The 13,747-nt window shown below is 43.2% G+C and overlaps 1 protein-coding gene across 1 annotated transcript; it reads left to right on the top strand.

The window, feature by feature from the left end:
• Nucleotides 1-8,465: 8,465 nt before the first annotated feature.
• Nucleotides 8,466-12,931, top strand: msx2b (muscle segment homeobox 2b). Its single transcript, XM_029671801.2, has 2 exons — nt 8,466-8,938; nt 10,533-12,931. Exons 1-2 carry the CDS (start codon nt 8,581-8,583, stop codon nt 10,958-10,960), a joined length of 786 nt encoding a protein of 261 aa, XP_029527661.1. The 5' UTR covers nt 8,466-8,580; the 3' UTR covers nt 10,961-12,931.
• Nucleotides 12,932-13,747: the final 816 nt, after the last annotated feature.

Genomic DNA, 13,747 nt, shown 5'->3' with positions numbered 1-13,747 from the left:
CCAGTATGCTACAGACTGCTATATCGCTCCAGTACCAGTATGCTACAGACTGCTATATCGCTCCAGTACCAGTATGCTACAGACTGCTATATCGCTCCAGTACCAGTATGCTACAGACTGCTATATCGCTCCAGTACCAGTATGCTACAGACTGCTATATCGCTCCAGTACCAGTATGCTACAGACTGCTATATCGGTCCAGTACCAGTATGCTACAGACTGCTATATCGGTCCAGTACCAGTATGCTACAGACTGCTATATCGGTCCAGTACCAGTATGCTACAGACTGCTATATCGGTCCAGTACCAGTATGCTACAGACTGCTATATCGGTCCAGTACCAGTATGCTACAGACTGCTATATCGCTCCAGTACCAGTATGCTACAGACTGCTATATCGGTCCAGTACCAGTATGCTACAGACTGCTATATCTGTCCAGTACCAGTATGCTACAGACGGCTATATCGGTCCAGTACCAGTATGCTACAGACTGCTATATCGGTCCCGTACCAGTATGCTACAGTAGGCTATATCGGTCCAGTACCAGTATGCTACAGACTGCTATATCGCTCCAGTACCAGTATTCTACAGACTGCTATATCGCTCCAGTACCAGTATGCTACAGACTGCTATATCGGTCCAGTACCAGTATGCTACAGACTGCTATATCAGTCCAGTACCAGTATGCTACAGACGGCTATATCTGTCCAGTACCAGTATGCTACAGACTGCTATATCTGTCCAGTACCAGTATGCTACAGACTGCTAATTCTGTCCAGTACCAGTATGATACAGACTGCTATATCGGTCCAGTACCAGTATGCTACATACTGCTATATCGGTCCAGTACCAGTATGCTACAGACGGCTATATCTGTCCAGTACCAGTATGCTACAGACTGCTAATATCGTCCAGTACCAGTATGCTACAGACGGCTAATTCTGTCCAGTACCAGTATGCTACAGACTGCTATATCGGTCCAGTACCAGTATGCTACAGACTGCTATATCGGTCCAGTACCAGTATGCTACAGACTGCTATATCGGTCCAGTACCAGTATGCTACAGACTGCTATATCGGTCCAGTACCAGTATGCTACAGACTGCTATATCGGTCCAGTACCAGTATGCTACAGACTGCTATATCGCTCCAGTACCAGTATGCTACAGACTGCTATATCGCTCCAGTACCAGTATGCTACAGACTGCTATATCGCTCCAGTACCAGTATGCTACAGACTGCTATATCGCTCCAGTACCAGTATGCTACAGACTGCTATATCGCTCCAGTACCAGTATGCTACAGACTGCTATATCGCTCCAGTACCAGTATGCTACAGACTGCTATATCGGTCCAGTACCAGTATGCTACAGACTGCTATATCGCTCCAGTACCAGTATGCTACAGTTGGCTATATCGGTACAGGACCAGTATGCTACATCGCTCCAGTACCAGTATGCTACAGACTGCTATATCGCTCCAGTACCAGTATGCTACAGACTGCTATATCGGTCCAGGACCAGTATGCTACAGACTGCTATATCGGTCCAGTACCAGTATGCTACAGACTGCTATATCGGTCCAGTACCAGTATGCTACAGACTGCTATATCTACAGTCCAGTACCAGTATGCTACAGACTGCTATATCGGTCCAGTACCAGTATGCTACAGACTGCTATATCTGTCCAGTACCAGTATGCTACAGACGGCTATATCGGTCCAGTACCAGTATGCTACAGACTGCTATATCGGTCCAGTACCAGTATGCTACAGACTGCTATATCGGTCCAGGACCAGTATGCTACAGACTGCTATATCGGTCCAGTACCAGTATGCTACAGACGGCTATATCGCTCCAGTACCAGTATGCTACAGACTGCTATATCGCTCCAGTACCAGTATGCTACAGACTGCTATATCGTCCAGTACCAGTATGCTACAGACTGCTATATCGCTCCAGTACCAGTATGCTACAGACTGCTATATCGCTCCAGTACCAGTATGCTACAGACTGCTATATCGCTCCAGTACCAGTATGCTACAGACTGCTATATCGCTCCAGTACCAGTATGCTACAGACTGCTATATCGCTCCAGTACCAGTATGCTACAGACTGCTATATCGCTCCAGTACCAGTATGCTACAGACTGCTATATCGCTCCAGTACCAGTATGCTACAGACTGCTATATCGGTCCAGTACCAGTATGCTACAGACTGCTATATCGGTCCAGTACCAGTATGCTACAGACTGCTATATCTACAGACTGCCCAGTACCAGTATGCTACAGTCGGCTATATCGGTCCAGTACCAGTATGCTACACACTGCTATATCGATCCAGTACCAGTATGCTACAGACTGCTATATCGGTCCAGTACCAGTATGCTACAGACTGCTAATTTTGTCCAGTACCAGTATGCTACAGACTGCTATATCGTCCAGTACCAGTATGCTACAGACTCGCTAGTATGCTATCGGTCCAGTACCAGTATGCTACAGACTGCTATATCTGTCCCGTACCAGTATGCTACAGACGGCTATATCGGTCCAGTACCAGTATGCTACAGTAGGCTATATCGGTCCAGTACCAGTATGCTACAGACTGCTATATCGCTCCAGTACCAGTATGCTACAGACTGCTATATCGCTCCAGTACCAGTATGCTACAGACTGCTATATCGCTCCAGTACCAGTATGCTACAGACTGCTATATCGCTCCAGTACCAGTATGCTACAGACTGCTATATCGCTCCAGTACCAGTATGCTACAGACTGCTATATCGCTCCAGTACCAGTATGCTACAGACTGCTATATCGGTCCAGTACCAGTATGCTACAGACTGCTATATCGGTCCAGTACCAGTACCAGTATGATACTACCAGTCCAGTACCAGTATGCTACAGACTGCTATATCGGTCCAGTACCAGTATGCTACAGACTGCTATATCGCTCCAGTACCAGTATGCTACAGACTGCTATATCGGTCCAGTACCAGTATGCTACAGACTGCTATATCGCTCCAGTACCAGTATGCTACAGACTGCTATATCGGTCCAGTACCAGTATGCTACAGACTGCTATATCGGTCCAGTACCAGTATGCTACAGACTGCTATATCGGTCCAGTACCAGTATGCTACAGACTGCTATATCTGTCCAGTACCAGTATGCTACAGACTGCTATATCTGTCCAGTACCAGTATGCTACAGACGGCTATATCTGTCCAGTACCAGTATGCTACAGACGGCTATATCTGTCCAGTACCAGTATGCTACAGACTGCTATATCTGTCCAGTACCAGTATGCTACAGACTGCTATATCTGTCCAGTACCAGTATGCTACAGACTGCTATATCTGTCCAGTACCAGTATGCTACAGACTGCTATATCGGTCCAGTACCAGTATGCTACAGACGGCTATATCTGTCCAGTACCAGTATGCTACAGACTGCTATATCTGTACCAGTACCAGTATGCTACAGACTGCTATATCTGTCCAGTACCAGTATGCTGCACAGCTGCTATATCGCTCCAGTACCAGTATGCTACAGACTGCCAGTACCAGTATGCTACAGACTGCTATATCGGTCCAGTACCAGTATGCTACAGACTGCTATATCTGTCCAGTACCAGTATGCTACAGACTGCTATATCGCTCCAGTACCAGTATGCTACAGACTGCTATATCGGTCCAGTACCAGTATGCTACAGACTGCTATATCTGTCCAGTACCAGTATGCTACAGACTGCTATATCTGTCCAGTACCAGTATGCTACAGACGGCTATATCTGTCCAGTACCAGTATGCTACAGACGGCTATATCTGTCCAGTACCAGTATGCTACAGACTGCTATATCGGTCCAGTACCAGTATGCTACAGACTGCTATATCGCTCCAGTACCAGTATGCTACAGACTGCTATATCGGTCCAGTACCAGTATGCTACAGACTGCTATATCGTCCAGTACCAGTATGCTACAGACTGCTATATCGCTCCAGTACCAGTATGCTACAGACTGCTATATCGCTCCAGTACCAGTATGCTACAGACTGCTATATCGCTCCAGTACCAGTATGCTACAGACTGCTATATCGCTCCAGTACCAGTATGCTACAGACTGCTATATCGGTCCAGTACCAGTATGCTACAGACTGCTATATCGCTCCAGTACCAGTATGCTACAGACTGCTATATCGCTCCAGTACCAGTATGCTACAGACTGCTATATCGGTCCAGTACCAGTATGCTACAGACTGCTATATCACAATCCAGTACCAGTATGCTACAGACTGCTATATCGGTCCAGTACCAGTATGCTACAGACTGCTATATCGGTCCAGTACCAGTATGCTACAGACTGCTATATCGGTCCAGTACCAGTATGCTACAGACTGCTATATCGGTCCAGTACCAGTATGCTACAGACTGCTATATCGGTCCAGTACCAGTATGCTACAGACTGCTATATCGGTCCAGTACCAGTATGCTACAGACTGCTATATCGGCTATATCCCAGTACCAGTATGCTACAGACTGCTATATCTGTCCAGTACCAGTATGCTACAGACGGCTATATCTGTCCAGTACCAGTATGCTACAGACGGCTATATCTGTCCAGTACCAGTATGCTACAGACGGCTATATCTGTCCAGTACCAGTATGCTACAGACTGCTATATCGGTCCAGTACCAGTATGCTACAGACTGCTATATCGCTCCAGTACCAGTATGCTACAGACTGCTATATCGCTCCAGTACCAGTATGCTACAGACTGCTATATCGCTCCAGTACCAGTATGCTACAGACTGCTATATCGGTCCAGTACCAGTATGCTACAGACTGCTATATCGCTCCAGTACCAGTATGCTACAGACTACCAGTATGCTACAGACTGCTATATCGGTCCAGTACCAGTATGCTACAGACTGCTATATCGCTCCAGTACCAGTATGCTACAGACTGCTATATCGCTCCAGTACCAGTATGCTACAGACTGCTATATCGCTCCAGTACCAGTATGCTACAGACTGCTATATCGCTCCAGTACCAGTATGCTACAGACTGCTATATCGCTCCAGTACCAGTATGCTACAGACTGCTATATCGGTCCAGTACCAGTATGCTACAGACTGCTATATCGGTCCAGTACCAGTATGCTACAGACTGCTATATCGGTCCAGTACCAGTATGCTACAGACTGCTATATCGGTCCAGTACCAGTATGCTACAGACTGCTATATCGGTCCAGTACCAGTATGCTACAGACTGCTATATCGGTCCAGTACCAGTATGCTACAGACTGCTATATCGGTCCAGTACCAGTATGCTACAGACTGCTATATCGGTCCAGTACCAGTATGCCAGTATGCTACAGACTGCTATATCGGTCCAGTACCAGTATGCTACAGACTGCTATATCGGTCCAGTACCAGTATGCTACAGACTGCTATATCTCCAGTACCAGTATGCTACAGACTGCTATATCGTCCAGTACCAGTATGCTACAGACTGCTATATCTGTCCAGTACCAGTATGCTACAGACTGCTATATCGGTCCAGTACCAGTATGCTACAGACTGCTATATCGGTCCAGTACCAGTATGCTACAGACTGCTATATCGGTCCAGTACCAGTATGCTACAGACTGCTATATCTGTCCAGTACCAGTATGCTACAGACGGCTATATCTGTCCAGTACCAGTATGCTACAGACGGCTATATCTGTCCAGTACCAGTATGCTACAGACTGCTATATCGGTCCAGTACCAGTATGCTACAGACGGCTATATCTGGTCCAGTACCAGTATGCTACAGACTGCTATATCGGTCCAGTACCAGTATGCTACAGACTGCTATATCGGTCCAGTACCAGTATGCTACAGACTGCTATATCGGTCCAGTACCAGTATGCTACAGACTGCTATATCCAGTACCAGTATCCAGACTGCTATATACCAGTATGCTACAGACTGCTATATCGGTCCAGTACCAGTATGCTACAGACTGCTATATCTGTCCAGTACCAGTATGCTACAGACTGCTATATCTGTCCAGTACCAGTATGCTACAGACTGCTATATCTGTCCAGTACCAGTATGCTACAGACGGCTATATCTGTCCAGTACCAGTATGCTACAGACGGCTATATCTGTCCAGTACCAGTATGCTACAGACTGCTATATCGGTCCAGTACCAGTATGTACAGACTGCTATATCGGTCTCCAGTACCAGTATGCTACAGACTGCTATATCGCTCCAGTACCAGTATGCTACAGACTGCTATATCGGTCCAGTACCAGTATGCTACAGACTGCTATATCGGTCCAGTACCAGTATGCTACAGACTGCTATATCGGTCCAGTACCAGTATGCTACAGACTGCTATATCTGTCCAGTACCAGTATGCTACAGACTGCTATATCTGTCCAGTACCAGTATGCTACAGACTGCTATATCTGTCCAGTACCAGTATGCTACAGACTGCTATATCGGTCCAGTACCAGTATGCTACAGACTGCTATATCGGTCCAGTACCAGTATGCTACAGACTGCTATATCGCTCCAGTACCAGTATGCTACAGACTGCTATATCGGTCCAGTACCAGTATGCTACAGACTGCTATATCGGTCCAGTACCAGTATGCTACAGACTGCTATATCGCTCCAGTACCAGTATGCTACAGACTGCTATATCGTATCCAGCTACCCAGTACCAGTATGCTACAGACTGCTATATCGGTCCAGTACCAGTATGCTACAGACTGCTATATCGGTCCAGTACCAGTATGCTACAGACTGCTATATCGGTCCAGTACCAGTATGCTACAGACTGCTATATCGCTCCAGTACCAGTATGCTACAGACTGCTATATCGTCCAGTACCAGTATGCTACAGACTGCTATATCGGTCCAGTACCAGTATGCTACAGACTGCTATATCGCTCCAGTACCGGTATGCTACAGACTGCTATATCGCTCCAGTACCGGTATGCTACAGACTGCTATATCGCTCCAGTACCGGTATGCTACAGACTGCTATATCGCTCCAGTACCGGTATGCTACAGACTGCTATATCGCTCCAGTACCGGTATGCTACAGACTGCTATATCGCTCCAGTACCGGTATGCTACAGACTGCTATTTCGGTCCAGTACCAGTATGCTACAGACGGCTATATCGCTCCAGTACCAGTATGCTACAGACTGCTATATCGGTCCAGTACCAGTATGCTACAGACTGCTATATCGGTCCAGTACCAGTATGCTACAGACTGCTATATCGGTCCAGTACCAGTATGCTACAGACTGCTATATCGGTCCAGTACCAGTATGCTACAGTGCTATATCGGGTCCAGTACCAGTATGCTACAGACTGCTATATCGGTCCAGTACCAGTATGCTACAGACTGCTATATCGGTCCAGTACCAGTATGCTACAGACTGCTATATCGGTCCAGTACCAGTATGCTACAGACTGCTATATCGGTCCAGTACCAGTATGCTACAGACTGCTGTATCGGTCCAGTACCAGTATGCTACAGACTGCTATATCGGTCCAGTACCAGTATGCTACAGACGGCTATATCGGTCCAGTACCAGTATGCTACAGACTGCTATATCGGTCCAGTACCAGTATGCTACAGACTGCTATATCGGTCCAGTACCGGTATGCTACAGACGGCTATATCGGTCCAGTACCGGTATGCTACAGACTGCTATATCGCTCCAGTACCGGTATGCTACAGACTGCTATATCGGTCTAGTACCGGTATGTTACAGACGGCTATATCGGTCCAGTACCAGTATGCTACAGACTGCTATTTCGGTCCAGTACCAGTATGCTACAGACTGCTATTTCGGTCCAGTACCAGTATGCTACAGACTGCTATTTCGGTCCACTACCAGTATGCTACAGACTGCTATATCGCTCTAGTACCAGTATGCTACAGACTGCTATATCGGTCCAGTACCAGTATGCTACAGACTGCTATATCGCTCTAGTACCAGTATGCTACAGACTGCTATATCGCTCCAGTATTACAGCACTAGTAAAGGCCCAGTGTACTACTTTTTCTGCAGCACCTTCAGTACCCCTATTTCCAGCAGCTATGGGCACACTTAAATTAAGAGAGCATGATAAAGATTTGGCCTGCAGAGGAAGCACTTTCCCACCACATTTGTGTATCCTGGTTTGAGGCACCAACAACGTTTTACAATCAGGAAAAGTCACATCCTGAGAGAGATTGTTCATCTCTTTCATAATTGGGCGTAAATTACCCACAAGGGGCCTGTGTTTACACAATCTCTTGAGGTTAGGTTCGAAGTAATCCGTCACAGTATACCATGTGGTATAGCCTACTGGATATATTTTTGAACCCTTGTGTGAGAGACCAATCACTGGTAACAAGGGCCGCTCTTACATTTTGGCAGCGCTGCGATTGGCCGAAAGTTCCACTGGCGCCACGTGATTATTTAACCTATCCCACACTTGACAGGTCGTGTCCCCATACTTTGAAGGCCACCTGTAGCTGAGACTGGTAGTCTTGTCGTGTGCCATTGGTACATATTTCGGGGGAATGTCTGCCCATGTGAGTTTGAGGGATAGCAGTTCATCGGAGGAGGACAGCCGACCGGAGCTAGAGAGGACGATGGATGGCCTCAAAACTCAAGTGACAAGACACCATCATCCCTTCAGTGTGGAGGCTATAATGTCAAGTAGAAAGATTCACAGTGAGTTTACAAGCAAACCCGACAATGTCTCTGTGGTTACATTTTCAAAGACGCAGAACTCTCCGTACCTGTGCAGAGAGAGCTACAGCCCTCCCGCGGGAATCCGAAAGCACTTTATCCCACTGTCGCCTGTAAAGTCAGAGTCCTCCGAGCCGGATGATTGCGCTCCCTGGGTTATGAGCCCAAGATTCTCTGCACAAACGCGTAAGTAATTTTTGGAGAAAATCTATGGTTTTTATGTAGACTAATCGGAACACATTTGGAAGGTGTATTTCTCCTCACTATTTCCCATAACCTATTATTTTATATTTAGGGATAAAAAGTATAGTACATTTTCAAACAGTTTTATCTCAATCTCTTCATTCAAAGACTCAATCATGGACACTCTTACTGACAGTTGTGGCTGCTTTGTGTGATCTATTGTTGTCCCTACCTTCTTGCCCTTTGTGCTGTTGTCTGTGCCCAATAATGTTTGTACCATGTTGTGTTACTACCATGTTGTTGTTATGTTGTGTTGCTGCCATGCTGTGTTGTCATGTGTTGCTGCCTTGCTATGTTGTTGTCTTTTTGTGTTGTCTCTCTTGTCGTGATGTGTGTTTTGTCCTATATTTATATATATATATATATCTTTTTTATCCATCATTGTAAAAAATAATTTGTTCTTAACTGACTTGCCTAGTTAAATAAAGGTTAAATAAAAAATATTGTAAAATACAAATCAATTAACATATAATTTGTATGTGTGCTGCCTGTCTCGTAAAATCCTATTGTATGGCAGACAAATTCAATTTATTTAACAGGGTGTAAACTAAAACGATTTGTGCAAGTATTTACTTTGAATATATCTGAATGTTTGTGTAGAAAATCCTTACCATAAGGTAAGCGTCTTGATATTCAATCTATTAGACCAATATGTGACAAATAAGTATTAGGAAAATAATTTGGTTAGGCCTGGGTCTTTACAAAGTTATTTGAGTTAATAAAATGGCTTACTGTGGTGTGGGTCTTGTAAGTTATACTGCTACAACCTCATCTTTCATTTGAAAACAATATTCAACCTTTTCCATTATTTATTTGGGATATTAAGAATTATTTATATCTTATCTTTTTGGAATATCAGGCAGGTCTTCAAACCCTTTAATTGAGTTTGTTCGTGTGGTTTGTGTGTAATTGTCAGCATTGCTTTAAATTAATCAACAAATAATAGTCCTCCTCTCCCTTGACAGGAGTATGTGTATCCATTGCAATGTTTGACGTTTCCATTTATAACAATGAACCACAACAAGCTTAGTAAGAAACAGTTGATTGGATCACATATTACATCACTCCAAAATGACTCTATTTTATGCAAAGAAAATGTTATATAGTCAATTCACTTGTACAGCACTTAGGGGAAATTACTATGCCAACGTTTCAATTTCAGTTTAAAATTGCTATCGGCCCAACCAATACCTTTGGGTACACACACAATCAGTTCATACTGTATCTCTAACGTTGTTCATTGATCTGTCAGGATGATGTGATAATACTACATTAGGTACATGTTTTCTATCAGGATGATGTGATAATACTACATAGGTACATGTTTTCTATCAGGATGATGTGATAATACTACATTAGGTACATGTTTTCTATCAGGATGATGTGATAATACTACATTAGGTACATGTTTTCTATCAGGATCAGGACACAGTATTTACTTTGTCACTCAAGTAGCTTATCCACGTGTTAAATTAAATCAGCATTGGCTCTGAACCTCTCTCTCTCTGTCTCTCTGTCTCGCTCTCTGTCTCTCCAGGGCAGGTAAGTCCTACCTGTCCGCTGCGGAAGCACAAGACCAACAGAAAGCCTCGTACTCCCTTCACCACCTCCCAGCTGCTGTCTCTGGAGCGTAAGTTCCGTCAGAAGCAGTACCTGTCTATTGCTGAGCGGGCCGAGTTCTCCAGCTTTCTGACCTTGACTGAGACCCAGGTCAAGATTTGGTTCCAGAACCGCCGGGCTAAGGCCAAGAGACTACAGGAGGCCGAGCTGGAGAAGCTCAAAATGGCTGCCAAACCCGCGCTGCACCCGGGCTTTACGTTACCATTGCCCCTGGGAGCACAGCTCCACACAGCTGTCTCCCTCTACGGACAGTCCTACCCCTACCACCGTCCCATGCTGCCCCTCTCACCTATGGGGTTGTACGCTACACCTCTGGGATACAGCATGTATCATCTATCAGGATGATGGAATATACTTCTCTGCTCGCTGGACTATTCTGTTCATATTAGTCTTTGACACGTGGACATAACTCTTTTTTAAAATACTATCTTTTTCTCCTTGCTATGAAACAACACTGAAATTTAGTTTTTTTTTTTACACCTGAAGATACAGCACCTCAATCACGAATTAATTGTTTTCTGGTGTCTTGTTTTTCTTCTGCTGATTTGGATATCAAGGCCAAATTAACTAGTGGTTCTGTTTTACTTGATGTAATATATTCCAATGCAAATGTTTATCCAATTGCCTCTGATATTGACAACATGTAGTTCAATTACTTCCATTCCACTTGTCATCTAGCTAGCATAGAAGATTCAACTAAGGCCCATAATTCTGTTCGGTCCCGGGTGGATCCAAACTTCAGGACTGTCTCATTTTTACCTCTACTTGATGACAGACAAGTTTGATTTCCGACTGCTTTCATCCCATACCGAAGTCTAATAAATTAGTTGTGGGAACTGTTGTCTTTTTTTTTCATAAACTCAACTAATTCAAATGTGTTGCTATTTTTACGTTAGATTTGACTGTAGCAACACATTCTATTCACCACTTCTGTTCTGTCAGGCATTTGTAGTCTTCGATTCATTTGTGTATACTTATTTATTTTGCTTTCACTCTAAACTTTTAATGCTGGAAATGAATTGATTGAGTGATTCATGTTTCGTATTTATAACATGTAGCTCAAATGTGGCAAAAGTTTATACTTTTTAATCTTTCATTTAAATGTTCCTTTGGAAGGAGCTATACTATGCAGTTTTATAAATATTTTTAATATTTCATCTAAATGTTCCTTTGGAAGGAGCTATTCTATGCAGTTTTATAAATACTCTTTAATTTGGTTATGTATGTCATTCACAAAGATCAAATTAAAAACGTTTAAAACATATGTTTTCTTCTTGAGATATTATGTAAGTCGGAATATGTTGTTACGTATCTACGGCTGTGCTATCTAAGCCTTTGAAATTGAACATGACCTACATTTTCCACAGACACAGCTGATGTGTGGTATGGTAACATGGTTGATAATGTTTATGTCAATATTTGACAACCCTCAACTGTAAGCACATAAAAGTCCAGATATTATAAAACTGTTGTAAACCATATCAGTGAATGTCATTTTAAAACAATGTTTCATTATGTTGTCATGGATTCTGCAGTGTTATGCTTCCAGTACGTAATATAATGATTTAATTTCATGTCAAATTGTGTTAATGTCAATTGAAATCGAGAAATGCAGAGCCCCAAACCATAGCATCTAAACTATAGCACCTTCCCTCATCTCAGCCCTTCACATTCTGAAAGCAGTAACTTCAGCAAGAATCTGTAGAGCTGTACCTGTGTCTCAAACACTGTCGTGCGTCATACCTTTGGGTTATTTCAATTGCAAAAGTTGTTAAGCTACTAAGATTTAAACATGCCAGGTTTTAAGATGGCAGTAGTATTATTTCCCGAGCAGCATTCTTGGGACTAATTGACCTTAATGCTATTGTTGTTGTTTTTTCTGTCAACTGTGTCCGGCTTCTACAACACTTCTGCTTGTGTGAAACACCATTGGTTTGGAACGCCAGATTGGGCATGTTTTATGGTCCTCCTTCCGTCCTTGTTATATCATTCATCAGGGCCCTAACCCTATAAAGTTAGCTGCATTTGTGGCAATTGTAAGAGCTGCTTACAACTTCCGTGTGACTTTGATGTAATGAGGAAATCATTTATAGGCAGCAGTCTATTTATGAGCTTCCCTTTAATCAAAACAAGGCAGCGAGGCAAGCCCTCGGCGCAGTCAAGCAATCAGCTTAATGAACAGCAGATTGGCAGAGATGTTCGAGGATCTGTTTGGAAATGTCAGGTTGAGGCTATATTACTTGAGGGAGAAGTTCTTTATCTACTGAAACAATGTTCTATATTTGTGCTAAATAAATGGTTTCACCATTATTGTGATTTTATTTTGTGATGGCATGCTCTTTTGACCTTCAAGGCATTCATTAAAGAGGCCAAATATTTTATTAGATTGATTCTGATTTTAAATAAACAAACATATTTATAACAAGAAGCAAAATACTGAGAAATCATTATGTCAATGTGTTGTTACACCACTCTAGAGCCAGAGGATATCAGTGGTGTAAAGTACTACTTAAGTAGTTTTGGGGGGTATCTGTACTTTACTATTTATATTTTTGACACTTTTTACATTCCTAAAGATAATAATGTACTTTTTACTCCATACATTTTCCCTGACACCCAAAATTACTTATATTATATTATATATTATGTTATATTTAGAATGCTTAGCAGAACAGAAAAATTGTCAGATTCACACACTTATCAAGATAACATCCCTGGTTGTGCCTACTGCCTCTGATCTGGCGGACTCACTACAGATGTGCTTCGTTTGTAAATTATGTCTCAGTGTTGGGAGGGTGCCGCTGGCTATTCGTAAATAAAAATGGTGTAGTCTAGTCATTTAAATTATTTATACTTTAACTTTCAGATTTTAATACTTAAGTACATTTTTGCAATTACATTTACTATTGACACTTATAAGTATATTTTAAACCAAATACTTTTACTCAAGTAGACTTTCACTTTTACTCATTTTCTATTAAGGGTATCTTTACTTTTAGATTGGGTACTTTTTCCACCACTGGAGGAGATGACCTTTGAGTGTTTGGGAATATGTCATTCAACCACGGAGAGGATCCATGTCAGATACCTCCTCTAGTGGTACTGTTGGATATAGCACCTTGGGAACAAACT

The sequence above is a fragment of the Oncorhynchus nerka genome, linkage group LG10 (genome assembly GCF_034236695.1).
Source record: "Oncorhynchus nerka isolate Pitt River linkage group LG10, Oner_Uvic_2.0, whole genome shotgun sequence".
Taxonomy (NCBI): Eukaryota; Metazoa; Chordata; class Actinopteri; order Salmoniformes; family Salmonidae; genus Oncorhynchus; species Oncorhynchus nerka.
This window is presented reverse-complemented; position numbering and strand designations above follow the sequence as displayed.

Excerpts from the sequence above, each read along its gene's own strand:
- msx2b (XM_029671801.2), top strand. The coding sequence starts at position 8,581 with ATGTCTGCCCATGTGAGTTTGAGGGATAGCAGTTCATCGGAGGAGGAC. Across the intron at positions 8,939-10,532 it reads AAGATTCTCTGCACAAACGC|GGCAGGTAAGTCCTACCTGT; the intron begins GTAAGTAATTTT and ends CTGTCTCTCCAG.